The sequence below is a fragment of the Pituophis catenifer genome, unplaced genomic scaffold (assembly GCF_029215685.1).
Source record: "Pituophis catenifer annectens isolate HBS135680 unplaced genomic scaffold, rPitCat1.0.hap2 SCAF_1, whole genome shotgun sequence".
Taxonomy (NCBI): Eukaryota; Metazoa; Chordata; class Lepidosauria; order Squamata; family Colubridae; genus Pituophis; species Pituophis catenifer.
In genome coordinates this window covers 337,193,352-337,209,103 of record NW_027256881.1, presented here as the reverse complement: position 1 = coordinate 337,209,103, position 15,752 = coordinate 337,193,352, and the positions used below count along the sequence as shown (strand labels likewise).

The following is a 15,752-nucleotide window of genomic DNA, read 5'->3' as shown; positions in this document are numbered from 1 at the left end:
GCCAATAGTTCTTCCAGGTGGAAGACTTTCTGAATAGGCCTTTGAAACTGAGGGCTTGGTAGCTTCAGATTTTTAAAGCACACTAAAGCAAAAGAGAGATGAATAATTTGTCAGGAAGGTCGTTCATTATTCTACTCTGAGCCGAGGTGGCGCAGTGGTTAGAGTGCAGTACTGCAGGCTACTTCTGCTGACTGCCGGCTGCCTGCAATTTGGCAGTTCAAATCCCACCAGACTCAAGGTTGACTCAGCCTTCCATCCTTCCGAGGTGGGTAAAATGACCCAGATTGTTGGGGGCAAGAGGCTGACACTGTACACCTCTTTACCTCTAAATTGTAAACAATTTAGAGAGGGGCTGTAAAGCACTGTAAAGCGGTATATAAGTCTTAAGTGCTATTGCTACTCTCTCTATAAATCCTCTCCTCTATAAAGAGAGAAGTCATAGAGGCTGTCTATGTTAAACGGTACATCATAATCAGGCTGCAGACCTTGAAACCCATCCATACTTACAGTGGGGCAAAAAAGTATTTAGTCAGCCACCAATTGTGCAAGTTCTCCCACTTAATAAGATGAGAGAGGCCTGTAATTGTCATCATAGGTAGACCTCAACTATGAGAGACAAAATGAGAAAACAAATCCAGACAATCACATTGTCTGATTTGGAAAGAATTTATTTGCAAATTATGGTGGAAAATAAGTATTTGGTCAATATCAAAAGTTCATCTCAATACTTTTTATATATCCTTTGTTGGCAATGACAGAGGTCAAACGTTTTCTGTAAGTCTTCACAAGGTTGGCACACACTGTTGCTGGTATGTTGGCCCATTCCTCCATGCAGATCTCCTCTAGAGCAGTGATGTTTTGAGGCTGTTGCTGGGCAACACGGACTTTCAACTCCCTCCAAAGGTTTTCTATGGGGTTGAGATCTGGAGACTGGCTAGGCCACTCCAGGACCTTGAAATGCTTCTTATGAAGCCACTCCTTCGTCGCCTGGGCGGTGTGTTTGGGATCATTGTCATGCTGAAAGACCCAGCCACGTTTCATCTTCAATGCCCTTGCTGATGGAAGGAGGTTTGCACTCAAAATCTCACGATACATGGCCCCATTCATTCTTTCCTGTACACGGATCAGTCGTCCTGGTCCCTTTGCAGAGAAACAGCCCCAAAGCATGATGTTGCCACCCCCCATGCTTCACAGTAGGTATGGTGTTCTTTGGATGCAACTCAGCATTCTCTCTCCTCCAAACACGACAAGTTGTATTTCTAACAAACAGTTCTACTTTGGTTTCATCTGACCATATGACATTCTCCCAATCCTCTTCTGGATCATCTCTGCCACAGAGAAGGTCCTCCCCCTGGGGGTCGCCAGCCGACATTGCCTGGCTGACAGCACCCTGAGGAGTCCCTCTCTGTGGGAGCGTACTGGTCGGTGGGAGGCTATCGGCCACAGAAGGCGGTCCCGCAAGTACCCTTTGTTACGTTGGTCCCAGCTCTCTGCAGGTCATTCACTAGGTCCCCCCGTGTGGTTCTGGGATTTTTGCTCACCGTTCTTGTGATCATTTTGACCCCACGGGGTAAGATCTTGCGTGGAGCCCCAGATCGAGGGAGATTATCAGTGGTCTTGTATGTCTTCCATTTTTTAATTATTGCTCCCACAATTGATTTCTTCACACCAAGCTGTTTGCCTATTGCAGATTCAGTCTTCCCAGCCTGGTGCAGGTCTACAATTTTGTTTCTGGTGTCCTGTGACAGCTCTTTGGTCTTCACCATAGTGGAGTTTGAAGTGTGACTGTTTGAGGTTGTGGACAGGTCTCTTTTATACTGATAACAAGTTCAAACAGGTGCCATTAATACAGGTAATGAGTGGAGGACAGAGGAGCCTCTTAAAGAAGAAGTTACAGGTCTGTGAGAGCCAGAAATCTTGCTTGTTTGTAGGTGACCAAATACTTATTTTCCACCATAATTTACAAATAAATTCTTTCCAAATCAGACAATGTGATTGTCTGGATTTGTTTTCTCATTTTGTCTCTCATAGTTGAGGTCTACCTATGATGACAATTACAGGCCTCTCTCATCTTTTTAAATGGGAGAACTTGCACAATTGGTGGCTGACTAAATACTTTTTTGCCCCACTGTACATGGCCGTCCATAAAAAGTGACTCTAGGAGGCATTCAGCAAAATGATAAAACGGTAAACTGTTCCCCTTCAGCTTGAGAAAAGCAATGCCAGTGGCAAAAGGTGCAAAGAAGCAGTGGAAATAAGGAAGAGGAATAGATGAACAGGAACAAGAGTGGGCCAGATGCCTCTTTTAGAAATGGGCTGTGAGACTAAGGGATACTCTGGAGACATTTCCTTTAGTCCCATCAGCTGCTCATGGGCAGCAGCCTGCCATGTCTAGGCCGGAATGGGATTTTTCGGCTCCTACCCTTGGCCGCACCTGCTTCTCTGCCAGGCTTTTGCCTCGGGGGGGGTTCTCCTCTAGTTTTTCTCCTCGGCTGACACTCCCCCACCGATTTGCCATGGCCATCCCATACACTTCAGCACGGCCCATTTGATGCCACACTGTTCGTCCCGGGCTGGCTAGTTGCCAATGCTGGCAGCCAGAAGCCTGGGGGCTTTTCTCTCTCTCTCTCCCTCCCTCCCTCTCCCTCTCTTTTTTAAGGCTAGGATACCCACCCGAAACAAATTATTATCTGCTCCCCCACCCCTGCTCTTCCCTTCCCATTCGTTATCAGGGAGGCACGATCAGGTGCAGGGGGAGCTTCCACCCCTCCCTTTCCTTCTCTTAACAAGCAGCAACTCCCCCAACCCCCACCCCTGCGATTGCACTGTGGCTTCTGGCTGCCAGAATTGGCAACTAGCCGATTGGCTGGTGGCTAACCGTCCCGGGAGGCTAAAAGCCCGGGATGAACAGTGTGGCGTTGAATGGGCCGCACGAAGCATGTGGGACAGAGAGGCTGTGGCCCACTGGCCAGGGCAAATGGGCAGGGGCGTATCAGCCAAGGAGAAAAGCTAGAGGAGAATCCCCTGAGGCAGAAGCCTGGGGTAGAAGCAGGCACGGCCAAGGATATGGGTAGGAAGCTAAATGTCCTAAACCCGTCTAGGCTGCTGCTGTGTGAAGACTCAGCCAGCTTAGTAGCCATGAAGGATTTGATGTAATGTTGACAGCTGCAGGTTGTGGTAGGCAATTTATGTGTTGATAAGAGAGATTCAGTAAAGATGCTCATTGAACCAACAAATACATAGTTGTTTGGCTAATTTTTGTCCGGCCTCCTCTTTACATGTATCAATTCAATAGGAATCCATATTCCTAAATCCAGTTTTTTATAGATATTTTGTAGAATGATACACCACCTTTGTGGGCAAGTCTGACAATAACGTTCGAAAGCAAGCCTAAATGTTTTGAATAGCGTATCGGTTGATAGGGGTTCCTTAGTAACATAGAATTGGCCAGTTGAAATCCGTGATTTCCCCCCTTGGGCCGTGAATGCTTGCTTACTTGCCTGTGTGTCTGCTCTGTCCCCTCCAGCTCTCACTGTCTTCGAGCTGCCGCTTTCTACATCCGAGGGCTGTTCTCCTTCTTTCAAGGAAGGTACAATGAAGCCAAGTGAGTCACAAAGCATTTCTACTTTTTAGTGAAAAGACAGGTCAGAATTGGGATTCTGCTCAGTTGCCCTGCTGTTTGATAACAGCTAAATACTCTGTTAAGACTCTGCTTTACCTAAGCAGGAAACTGCTCTCCCAGGATCAAGTTAAATGTATGGATGCCAGCAAGTCCCTCTTTCTGTACTCTTATCTTGAGAGCTTACTTGGTCCTCCCCGGTTTCAGCACACACAGGTAGTCCTCGATTTATGACCACAACTGAGCCTAAAATTCCTGTTGCTAAGCAGACAGTTCTTAAGTCTGTTTTGTCCCATTTTATGACCTTCCTGGCCACAGTGGTTAAGTGAATCATTGCCGTTGTTTAATTAGTAACCCAGTTGTTAAGTGAATCTGGCTTCCCCATTGATTTTGCTCATCGGAAGATTGCAAAAGCTGATCACACGAGCCCAGGACACCGTAAGCATCATAAATATGAATCAGTTTCCAAGTGTCTGAATTTTGACCACATGACCATGAGGATGCTGCAACGGTCATAAGCGTGAAAAATGGTCAAAAGTCATTTGTTTCAGTGCCCTTGTAACTTCAAATGGTCACTAAACGGTTGTAAATCGAGGACTACCTGTAATCTGTGTGGTTGGCAGACATCTCACTTAATTGCAATTGAATAAGTATAAAAATTAAACGTTAGTAAAACTGTCTGAATTCTGTTGAGATATCCAAGTCCATTATTGCAGGGACAAAATGCCTCCAGGCCACTACTTCACTATTAGTGCCGAATTTGAAGACGTGTAATAAAATTACAGTAATTCAGATACTTAAAAGCTTTTTTTAAAAAGCAGAGGGGTTTTTTTGGGGGGGAATTTTTTTTTTATTTAAAACAAAACAAAACAAAACATAAAACTACCATCATTCAATACAATCACAGAAAGTGTGTCGATCAGTTAAAATTCTTTTGTGTATAATCCCATATCCAAAATTATTATCCAATTATTAGATAATAAAGCATGGAGATGAAGTATGAAATATGAAATTAATGTAATGATAAAATATATGAAGTGTTTTCTTATGGGAGTTAAGCCTTTGTTAAATAATTGCTAAATGAGAATAATAATATAAAGGGATATATAAAACTGTTAAATAAGAGAAATTAAATAATTGGTAATTTTGGATATGGGATTATGCACAAAAGAATTTTAACCGATCAACACACTTTCTGTGATTGTATTGAATGATGGTGGTTTTATGTTTGGTTTTGTTTTAAATAAAAAAAAATTCAATTATTTTTTTTTTTTAAGCAGAGTTATAGATACTACGGGAATGTCTAGATTGTGCAAATGAGGTGCTGAAGTAGTTGCTGGAAGAGGCCAGTTTTTGGTAAAAACCTCTTACATTGCCCAAAATGTTTTCTTTCTTTTAATCTTTTGTTTTGGTAGACGTTTTTTACGAGAGACACTAAAAATGTCAAATGCAGAAGATCTAAACCGATTAACAGCATGCTCTCTTGTTCTTCTGGGTCACATCTTCTATGTGTTAGGGAATCACAGGGTAAGTCATAAATCCTTTTCAGTGGCGTTGTTTGATACTTTCCCTTTTTCTCTTGCCAATGAAATAAAGAGTGTGAAATTAATCTTAATGCAAAGTTTTGCCAATGTGCGTATCAATGGGCTGACGGGAGTCATATGGTGTGCTGGAAAATTTGGGGCATCTTTAGCAGAGGTGGTATTCAGCAGGTTCTGACCAGTTCTGGAGAACTGGTAGCGGAAATTTTGAGTAGTTTGGAGAACTGGTAAATACCACTTCTGACTGGCCCCGCCCCCATCTATTCTCTGCCTCCTGAGTCCCAACTGAAATGGGGATATGCAGTAACCTTCCCCTGGAGTGGAAAGGGAATGGAGATTTTACAGTATCCTTCCCCTGCCACGCCCACCAAGCCACACCCACCAAGCCATGCCACACCTACCAAGCCACACCCACAGAACTGGTAGTAAAAAAATTTGAAACCCACCACTGATCTTTAGTAATTGAATCTTCAAATTGTGGTTTATTTACGGTATTCGTTACAGTGTGGGGCAATCGCATACATATAGATATCAAAAAATAAATTCCAAACGTTTTCTGAAAAATACTTGTAACTATAAATCTTCCCATTTTTTTCCTCCTTATGAAATGTGAAAGATTGATAATTATTATATTTCTTTGCTATGCACTAAATTATTCCATAAACACTGCCATTTATCTGCTTATTGCAAATAGTCAAATTGGTGCCCTGAACTTGTGAACTTGCAGTGAGAAATTAATTACAAATAATCATTTAACAGCCACAATTGAGACCAGCACTCCATTACTATTTCACTAAGGGAAATATCTCGTAATCGCACCAAATTTACATCAGTTCCACTGTGGTCATTAAGCAAATCCAATCAGGGGCTCTAGCACGAATCCCAAAGCTCGGAAGATTAAACCTCTGGTCCCAATGACTGACCCAGATTGTATCCTGGGACACATATATTTGCCTTTATTCATTAAGCAAATCACCCATGGTTGTTAAGTGGGACATTGCATGATTTTGCGATGCTACTGCCAGCTCCTTCATTTACTTTGCTTGTTGGATGTAAGCTGTGAAGCTAATGAATGGCAATTACATAACTGCAGGGGCGCTGCAGCTATTGTAAGTTTGACAGCAGTTGTGAAGTTACTTTTTCAGCCCTGTTGTAACTTCAAATGGTCACTAAACAGGGCAGTTGTTAAGCAAGTATCTACGATGAGATTATTTAAATCTTGTTGCAGTTGTTATCCCCGTGCATGGCCTGCAGGACTTGGGATGTTAGCCTTGCCTCTAATGATTTTTGCTGCACCTTTGAATGTTACGTGGTGACAAAGAAATAACAGAATCATAGCTGAACACTCAATAAGAGATTATCCATCATGTCCTGTCTTATTTCTTTCAGATTTTCTATCAGACAGACAGTAGAGAAATGTCTGAAACAGACTCGATTGATTCACATCAGACAAACCTTTCTGAAAGAGGCTGTTTCTTACTCATTTACATATTTAGATAAAACTTTATTGAAAGGAAAAATGCATTATTGTTTTGCTGGGGAGGGGGAGGGAGGGAAATGAAGGCAGCTGTCTGAATAGGACATTTTATTTTATTTTTTAAAAAACGTTTATATAGTCACCCAACATATAAACAACTCTTGGCTTCTCCCAGTCAAAAGTTAAAACAACATATAAACATTAAAACTAAACATATTAAAACGTTAAAAGCAACAGAAATCTGGTGCCAAGACAAACTTCTAATATGCAGGAATCTAACACTATCCCAGGACTTGGGGGGGGGGGCCGGGGGAACCAGATCTTCAAAGCTTTATGGAAGGCTAGGCAGGAAGGGGCCTGCTGAGCTTCAGGGGTCTAAGTGTTTCATAGGGCAGGGGCTGCTATAGAAAAAGCATGCTTCCTACCTCCCATCAGATTATTATTTTTATTTATTAAATTCGTTTGCCGCCAATCTCGCTGCAAGGTGACTCTGCCATGGCAATATTTAGGGGAAGGGACTTGGAGCGTGCCCAGCATTGCTAACCTGGCTGGCTGGGTAGATGGCCTTAGGGAAAGGTGGCCCCACAGATAAGCTGGCCCAGTGCTATGTAGGGCTTTCAAGGTAATACTCTGCACCTTGAAAGAAATTGGAAGCCAGTGCAGCTCATGCGGTAAAGGTGTTACATGGGCCTTACATTCAGCGAGAGATGTGTTAAGTATAATGTCCCCCAAGGTGCTTTTTTCAAGAGGCAACTGGACTTTCTGGTTATTCTTTGAAGACTTCGCTTCTCATCCGAGAAGGCTATTGCTTAGCGCATTGTAAGCCGCCCTGAGTCTCCGGAGAAGGGCGGCATATAAATCAAATTAAAAAAAAAAAAAAAGCTTCTTGGATGACAAGCAAAACGTTTTCAAGGAAAAACAAAGGAAGTCCAGTTGCCTCTTGAAAAAAGCACCTTTGGGACAACCATGACCTGGATGACTTGAGAATCTCCATAGATATTTATAATATATTTATAAAAGAGGTTTGTGTTGATTGGTGACAGACGGTGCCCTGCAAACTCGTGTTTGTATTTGTATGTGGTGGTCGCAGTCAGTAAATTCAAGGAAAAATAACCACGTCCAGTTTGCCATCTTTGTTTGATCAAGACCCCTTTTATCTCTAGGAGAGTAACAACATGGTAGTCCCAGCCATGCAGCTGGCCAGCAAGATCCCCGACATGTCCGTGCAGCTGTGGTCATCGGCCCTCCTGAGAGGTCAGTTAACACACTGGATCATCATTCAATGAGTTTGTACACTGTGATAAACTACGGTTTCTTTAATGATTGAATAAACCACGGGGAGTTGGGTTGAACAACATGCTAAGACATGAACCACTGTTTGCAAACCACATTGGCCAAGTTATCTTAATTAAGACAGTTCATTGATTTTGCTTGTCAGAAGCAGGCAGTGAAGGTTGCAAATGGTGACCACGGAGTGCTGTGACATCACAATTGTGAGCCAGTTGCCAAGTCCCCAGATCATGATCACAGGACTGCGGGAACACAGAAGACCACTTGTGAGTACCACTCGTTCAGCACCACCATAAAGTTGAATAGTTGCTGAATGAGTGGTCTTTAAGCAAGGAGCACCCACAGTCTTTTTTCCCTTAAATATCATTTTTGTTTCATGCAACTTACTCAACACTCTTACACCTATGTCAACTTGGATATTCAGAATAGTTTAATCATAACTTACACTGCCATCTTAACGTAACCCAGGAGATAATAGCTTAGTATAAAAGTCTTTGATTATGATGCTTGCGCTTCCTTTTTATCATGTACGTTTTAAAAAGTCATGAATTCTTTTTGAAGAAATTGAAAGTATAGATCATTAAATAAAAATGGATTTAGATTCTAGAGTACTACTGGTACTACTTTTAAAAAAAGTTATATATCGACTTTTCTAATTCTTGATGCTTTTAATAATATTTACTTATTATTAGAGCCAGTTTGGTGTAGTGGTGTTATATACCTGGCCTAGAAACCAGTAATGAGGTCTTAAGTTTTCCTTACGTATTGTATGAAAGCAGACTGGGTGACTTTGGGTCAGTCCTTCTCTCTCAACGCAGCCAAACTCACAGGGTTATTGTGGGTGGAGAAAACAGCTTTTTAAAAGGTATGATAACAATATACAGGTAGTCCTCAGCTTATGACCACAATTGAGCCCAAAATATATGTTGCTAAGTGAGAAATTTATTAAGTGAGTCGTGCCCCATCTTATGACTTTTCTTGCCACATTTGTTAAGTGATTCAGCTGCAGTTGTTCAATTAGTAACATGGTCGTTGAGTGAATCTGGTTTCCCCATCGACTTTGCTTGTCAGGAGGGCACAAAAGGGGATCCCATGACCCTGGGACCTTGCAACCGTCATAAATGTGAGTCATCAAGCGTCTGGATAGAAATCACATGACTCTGGGGAGGCTGCAGTGGTCGTAAGTGTGAAGAATGGTCATGAGTCACTATTTTCAGTGCCATTGTAACTTTGAACGGTCTGTTGTAAGTCAAGAACTACCTGTAGTAATATTTATCATTAACTTAATATTATTTAATGCAGAGTGTGTCATTTGTTTGGATAATTTGCTCCATAGAGGGGGGAGGATGGGTTCCTGCCTGAAAGGATTTGCAATCTAATGTCTCTGTTTCTCTCTCCCTCCTTTCCAATGAAGACCTAAACAAAGCATGTGGGAATGCCATCGATGCCCATGAAGCAGCGCAAATGCATCAGAACTTTTCCCAGCAGCTGCTCCAGGATCACATCGAGGCCTGTAGCCTCCCAGAGCACAACCTTATCACCGTATGTTGGCCACATCTTTTTTTCCTTTCTGGCCCTTGCTTTCTGTATGCCAGGAGAGGGGGAACGATGGCGCCCTTTTATGACTCGTGGACTTCAACTCCCAGAATTCCTGAGCCAGCCATGCTGCCTCAAGAATTCTGGGAGTTGAAGTCCATGAGTCATAAAGGGGGGGCCATCATTTCCCACCCCTGCTGTATGCTAACCTGAGTGGGGGCTATGGGGTAGGGGGTAGGAAAAACAGAAGATCCTAGGAGAAAGTTCCTCTGTTCCCTAGCTGCTCAAATTTAATATGGCAGGTAGTCCTCGACTTATGACCGGTCACTTAGCAATTGTTCAGAGTCATGACAAACTTCTCTGAGGGTACTTACTGCCCGTTTCTGAAGTTCCAGTGGCTGCCCTCCACCCACAGTTAAGTGATTGCACTTCGGCCACTCAAGTCAAGTTTCATTTACATCGGTTTGCAGCATCTCTCATGTGACCATGTTTTATAGCGTTTTTGCTGAAATCTAGCATTTATTTCTGATTTTCGACAAAATTGGCTTATAGCAAAACCATTATGTCACTTAACAACTAACAACTGCTGTGAAAAAGGTCATAAAATTGGGTTTGTCACGTGGATGGGCCCCTTTGATGATTGTCGCAACTTATGATCATGACCAGGCTCCATTACAGTCATAATTTGAGGATTACCTGTATTGAAACCTGTAGAATAAGATGGGACATTGTGGGCATTCTTTTTCCGATTTTTCCACTGGCCTCCTCGTTTTAGGACAATAATAGGCTTAGGGAGTACAGAAAGTGGTGGGTGGGCAGTTTGTAAAACAGCATATTTTTGTTCTTTTGATAGAAATCACAACGTCTCTTGGGAATTTTGTTTTCTTTTGTTAAGAAAACAAGCCAAGGCTGTTGATCTAATCTCTAGATCTTATGTTCTCTTCTGGGTATTAAAACCATCCTATTCTTTTCTTCATTTAGTGTGATTAATCGAAAGGTCTTGACTACAGGCTTGTTTAACAATATTTATCAGCTAATTGAAAATCACATAATTTATTTATTGCTTTGGAATTCTGGTTCATATTTTTTGGAGGGAAATCTCTTGCCTATAGTTGAAAAGTAGTACACTAATTGAGTAAGTAAGGGACCTCAATCTCCTTGGGGTTTAGTAAGCAGCTGAGAAGGGTAGGGTAGCAGCAGAACAAAGTAAGGTCTGGCAGCATGGTCACCTAGGTATCTATGATGTTTGTAAGTTGCCCAGAGTAGCTTGTTAGTGAGATGGGTGGCATATAAATGTAGTAAGTAAGTAAGTAAGTCTAACCTTGTTCAGTAAAAGATAATACCGTATTTCCCCAAAAATAAGACCGGGTGTTAAATAAGACCGGGTCCACCAAAAAAGGAACCAGATCTTATTTTGGGGGAGGAGGGGAAAGTCATCCACTGACTCACCTCACTTGTACACATCGCCCCCTGGCCTCCTTTTCGCTGTCAGAGGCCTTCAAGAACTTCTGCAGCCGGCAAGGCTTTCCTGAAGGCCTCTGCAGCCGATAACAGATTTGCGGATCAATTCGGAGCTCTGTTGTCGGCTGCAGAGGCCTTCAGGAAAGCCTTGCCGGCTGCAGAAGAAATGGGCCAGCAAGGGTGTGCAAGGCCTGGCTGCAACTGTCCAAAGGTAAGTAGCAGGGCAGCTCCCCCCCCCCATTCCCACCCTAGCTTAATTTTTACTAATGTACCCTGGAATGGGCGGGATCTTAATTAGGGCTGATTTTGCAGGGGGGGGGGAGGCAGGTGTAAAAATCAAGTTAGGACTTACGTTCAGGGTAGGTTGTATTGTAGCTCAGGATTGAACTGTGGGATTTTTTGTGCTCGCTGAACATGGTTGTTTGCCTGTAGACATTTTGTTATCCAACTAGGAGACATCATCAGTGTGAGGTGAGAGTGAGGTTTGCTCTCTGTTTTATATACAAGTTCCTTGCCCTTTCAGTGCAGATGGGAGTGTTCCTGATGGTTTCTTGATTGGGGTATTGTTTCTTGTTTGATGGTTGGTCTGGTATTAATCTGGGTGTTAATCTCTGTTTAGGTTTAGGTTTAGGTTTATTAAATTTGTATACCGCCCTTCTCCCGAAGGACTCAGGGCGGTGAACAGCCAAAATTAAAATACATACAGTATAAAAATTAAAATAAATTAAAACAGAATTAAATTAGTTTGGCTTCCCCAAATTTTAAAACCCCTTACCCATAAAGTAGCCCATTAAAATTTTAAGCCAGCCCGGCTTGCTGAAATAAGAAGGTCTTCAACGCTCGGCGGAAAGTACGGAGCTCCGGGATCAGTCGTATTCCTGGGCGTAGCTTGTTCCAGAGGGCGGGTGCCCCCACAGAGAAGGCTCTCCCCCTGGGGGTCGTCAGTGACATTGCTTGGCTGATGGCACCCTGAGGAGACCCTCTCTGTGGGAGCAGATTGGCCGGTGGGAGGTTATCGGTGGCAGAAGATGGTCTCGTTTATCTGGTCAGTGCTAGCCAGCACAGCAATAACAAGGAATCATGGAAATTGCAGTAATTTGCATGTTGCCCATTGCTGTTTCAAAACTTTGCACACATATTTCTGTGATAAAGATTATTTAAATCTTGATGTTTGTTTTAAAAGTATCATTACGTTATCAGATGAATCGCCACGCACCAGTCAATAAACACCATCTACTTCTTTGTTTTTCCCTGCCTGCAGTGGACAGATGGGCCCCCACCAGTACAGTTTCAGGCACAAAATGGACCTACCACCAGCCTGGCCAGTCTATTGTGAACCTACTGTCTTCACTTGGGAAGAAGATGGAAATCATTTTGTACACTCGGCTTTTTTTTTTTTTTTTTTTTTTACAACAACAACAACAAAAAAGGATGGGCAGCGAACACTTCTCCAAGCCCTCTAGGAGAATGGTGTGGAGGTGACCTTTCCTAGACCCACAATTTGGCATGGCCATTCTGAGCTCTTTTTAAAGATGTGTGTGTGTGAGTGTGTGTGTGTGTGCGCGCGTGTGTGTGTATGGATCATCTAGGTTGCAGGGATGTCGAATGTAAGTAAACACACAGGGTTGTATGAGACAGCCCTTCCTATTTCTCAGAACTTGGTTTTACGTGACGTGGATAAAACAAGGGCCCCTTCAAATGAGATTTATTTAAAAGAGAAAGAAATCAGCCCATATAATGAAGGTATAGGGAGGTTGGGATGGAATAGAGAAAGCCATGCCTGCTTCCTTGCTAATTAAAACTGCCCCTGAAAATGCCATGTGCCTATATTTTTATGAAGGCTCTATTGCCCTTTGTATTATCCAGGCTGCTAGATTTGCTTCTTGAACACACTTGCTCTGTAGCAATACATGTAGTTGGTGCATCTAAATAGCATAGGCCCCATTCTCTGGCAGGAAATGCTCTATCTCTGTTTTAGTGTGTTTCAACCTTAGCGAGTCCCAAGATATGTGGGCTTCACATGTGGAAGTCCAGACATCCTAAAATTATTAAGATTGACCAAACACTGCTCCATTTGCTTACCTTATCATAGAAAGAACTCAGCAAATTGGTTAAGTAATGTGGGAGGTGTTTCCTTCCTTACGTCACTTTAGGGCACTTGGGGCTCTGCATTCTTCAGAATAATTCTTCAGATAATTCATATTGGAGCAAAGCTTATGGTAATCAGCCTCTGTCTGTGTTTCAAGTGCCTGTTTGGTTCCTTAAAAAGGTGCATGCTTTTTCTCCAAGGTAATCCTTTGGGTTTTTTCCTCAAGACACATTACCCATCTGGGTAAAAAAATCATGATTGTTTTCATTTTTTCTTTCGGGAACGTGACTTCACCTCTCTTTTCAACTCTTGGGTCGGAAATAAGGACAAATGGCGGCTTGGAAAAACAAGCTGGCCTGATCTGAATTGGTGTGATTTGTTTGAGATTAGGCTACAGTTGGGTCTTCCAAGACTCTTAATTAGAATGTAGAAAGTTAATGAGAAAGCTTTTAGCCCCTAATAGCTGCAAAGATACCGTTTGAAAGGATATGGGAGATAACTTCCCACATCCCAGACTCAACATGGGAAGCTTAAACAAGTTTTCCAATGATTGGGGTAGGAATTCTGTGCCCTTAGCCTTCCCGTGGTTAGCAAAATGATCCTATATTATGCAAAGTACCTAATTTGGAATGATTATGCAAAACAATTATGCAAGTGACTGCATAAATCATGTTACACTAGAATCCAGCTTTTCTAACTATTTTTTAAAAAATTATCTTACTTTTAAGGCAGGGACACAACCCTGCTTCTAGTGTGGTGTGTGGTGTATCAATTTCAAAAGGAGATAGTTTTATCTTGTTACTATGGTAGTTCAGTGAGTTCTTAATTATGGATTTTTTAGCACTATCATCCAAAAGCTATAGCCAGTATCCCCTAATCATGCGCTCTTGATACTTTCAGGAATAAGGCAATCCAGTTCCTTTCCGAAGTAGGTTGATCTGTAAAAAAGAAAAGTTGTTTGTAATATACCGGGAGAGAAATAGGGGGAGGAAAGTACAGGATAAGTAGTATCTAAAAATACTAAAAGAGGAAGAGCTGGTATTCTGAAACTTTAATTTTGTCTATTAATGTAGGTCTGTTTATAACATTCCTTAATAGATCCTGGCAAAAGGCAGTCGCCCCCCCCCCCCTTTGTTTTTTCTTTTCCTTCAGAGAATAACAACAAATGCTTGTTATTTCATGTCAGTATAGACTGAACATTTACTTACTCCTGAAGAAATACATTGTGTGTGATTTGCTCCATGTTTTGGATCTTTAAAAAAAAACCCTGCAAGGGCCCCCCTCACATCTATTTAGGATTTTAAAAAAAACCTCTGGAGTGCCAAAAATATAGGCTTGGGTTGGTAGGGAAGGTGTCGAGAAGCAATTGGATCTGTACAATGATTTTACCCTTTTGAACGAGCTGATTCTCCCAATTTTCCCACTGCATCTTTAAACTAGATGTAAATAAATAAGTCGGAAGGCTAGAAACTTTTTTTTCTTTTTACACAAATCTTGGGTGAAAATGGATTTATTCTTCCAGTCCGTAATTCAGGGATGTCTGTTATCCATATTCCTAGGCTCTCCTCCATGTATAATTGAGGGACAGAAGCTATATATTTTCCAATTAACAGATTGTTTTTTCCCCTCTTCCTAAGCAGTGTTCAGCCTCCGTAACAGAATTACTAATGCATTCGCAATCAAGATTCGTATTTAGAAAAGACTTCCTTTCCTATATAAAACCAAAAAGTAAAAAATATTTCTTATCGTAAAGACGCTAGGCGCGCATCCTTACTAACAAACCTGGGCAGACCTAAGAGGCCTGATCTGAAAAAGCCCCGATAGATTGAATCTAGCTTTCAGGATACCAAGCAGGCTGTCTTTGTTAAAATACACATACCTCATTTCCTTCTCAGCCCCCTTCCCAAAGAATATACCCCTTGATATACACTGTCCCATCTTCCTAGAAATCTGCATTTTAACTCATAGAGGGTGGGCGATTAGATCACTGATCTTGTGATTTTGCACAGTTGAAATGTGGAGTCTGCCAACGCGTGTGTGAGTTCTTGCTGTTCACACTTCTGAGACACCTGCAGCTGTTCATTAACACTCTTTATGAAACAGTTCTTTTTATGTACTTAAAATGTGTTTTAGTAAATTTGTACAGTTTTGTCTTTTAGCCTTTTTTCCAAAAAGTGTTTAATCTTTCTTAACAATAATGTGTAAACATAAAAAAAATGTACAGGGGGAAGTAGAGTTTTTGTCTTGTTTTCAGGCTCAATTTTCTTCCTAATCCCGGGTGAGAAAATATCTGTGGGAAGCATATCTTTAATTCCACCCAGAGTTGTATATAGGCCACTAAAGGCAAGAGCTATGTAGAACTTCATCTTTAAAATATTTTTACAATCTAGTTGTACAGGTATGCAAAAGAAGAGGAGAAAGAAAGAAAAATGTACCCCTAATTAAAATAGATCTAAAATGCTAACCTTGTGCCCATAGTTAGCTTTTGGTTTTTTCCCCCTATCACTTGGCCTGATCAAGACTTACATACATACTTTTTGTGATATTTTAGTGGTTGAAAAAAATAGTATTCCCAAATTATGCAGGGGAGAGAAAAATAAAATAGTCTCAGGATGCTATCATTACTTCTTCGCATTTAATGATATAAACTTGACAGCAGTTAAAAAAAAAAGATGTGAAGCAAGTACAGGTAGTCCTTGACTTACGGCCACAATTGGGACCAAAATTTCTGTTGGTAAG

General features: G+C 41.8%; 1 protein-coding gene across 1 annotated transcript in view; it reads left to right on the top strand.

Annotated features, from left to right (window-relative positions):
* MAU2 (MAU2 sister chromatid cohesion factor) overlaps positions 1 to 15,246 on the top strand; it is a 36,760-nt gene extending 21,514 nt beyond the window's left edge. The window contains exons 15-19 of the mRNA XM_070944087.1: positions 3,527 to 3,604; positions 5,035 to 5,146; positions 7,801 to 7,891; positions 9,342 to 9,469; positions 12,186 to 15,246. Of these exons, the coding sequence (XP_070800188.1) occupies positions 3,527 to 3,604; positions 5,035 to 5,146; positions 7,801 to 7,891; positions 9,342 to 9,469; positions 12,186 to 12,260 (484 nt within the window). The 3' untranslated portion in view covers positions 12,261 to 15,246. The remainder of the gene's footprint in view (positions 1 to 3,526; positions 3,605 to 5,034; positions 5,147 to 7,800; positions 7,892 to 9,341; positions 9,470 to 12,185) is intronic.
* The last annotated feature ends 506 nt before the right edge of the window (positions 15,247 to 15,752 follow it).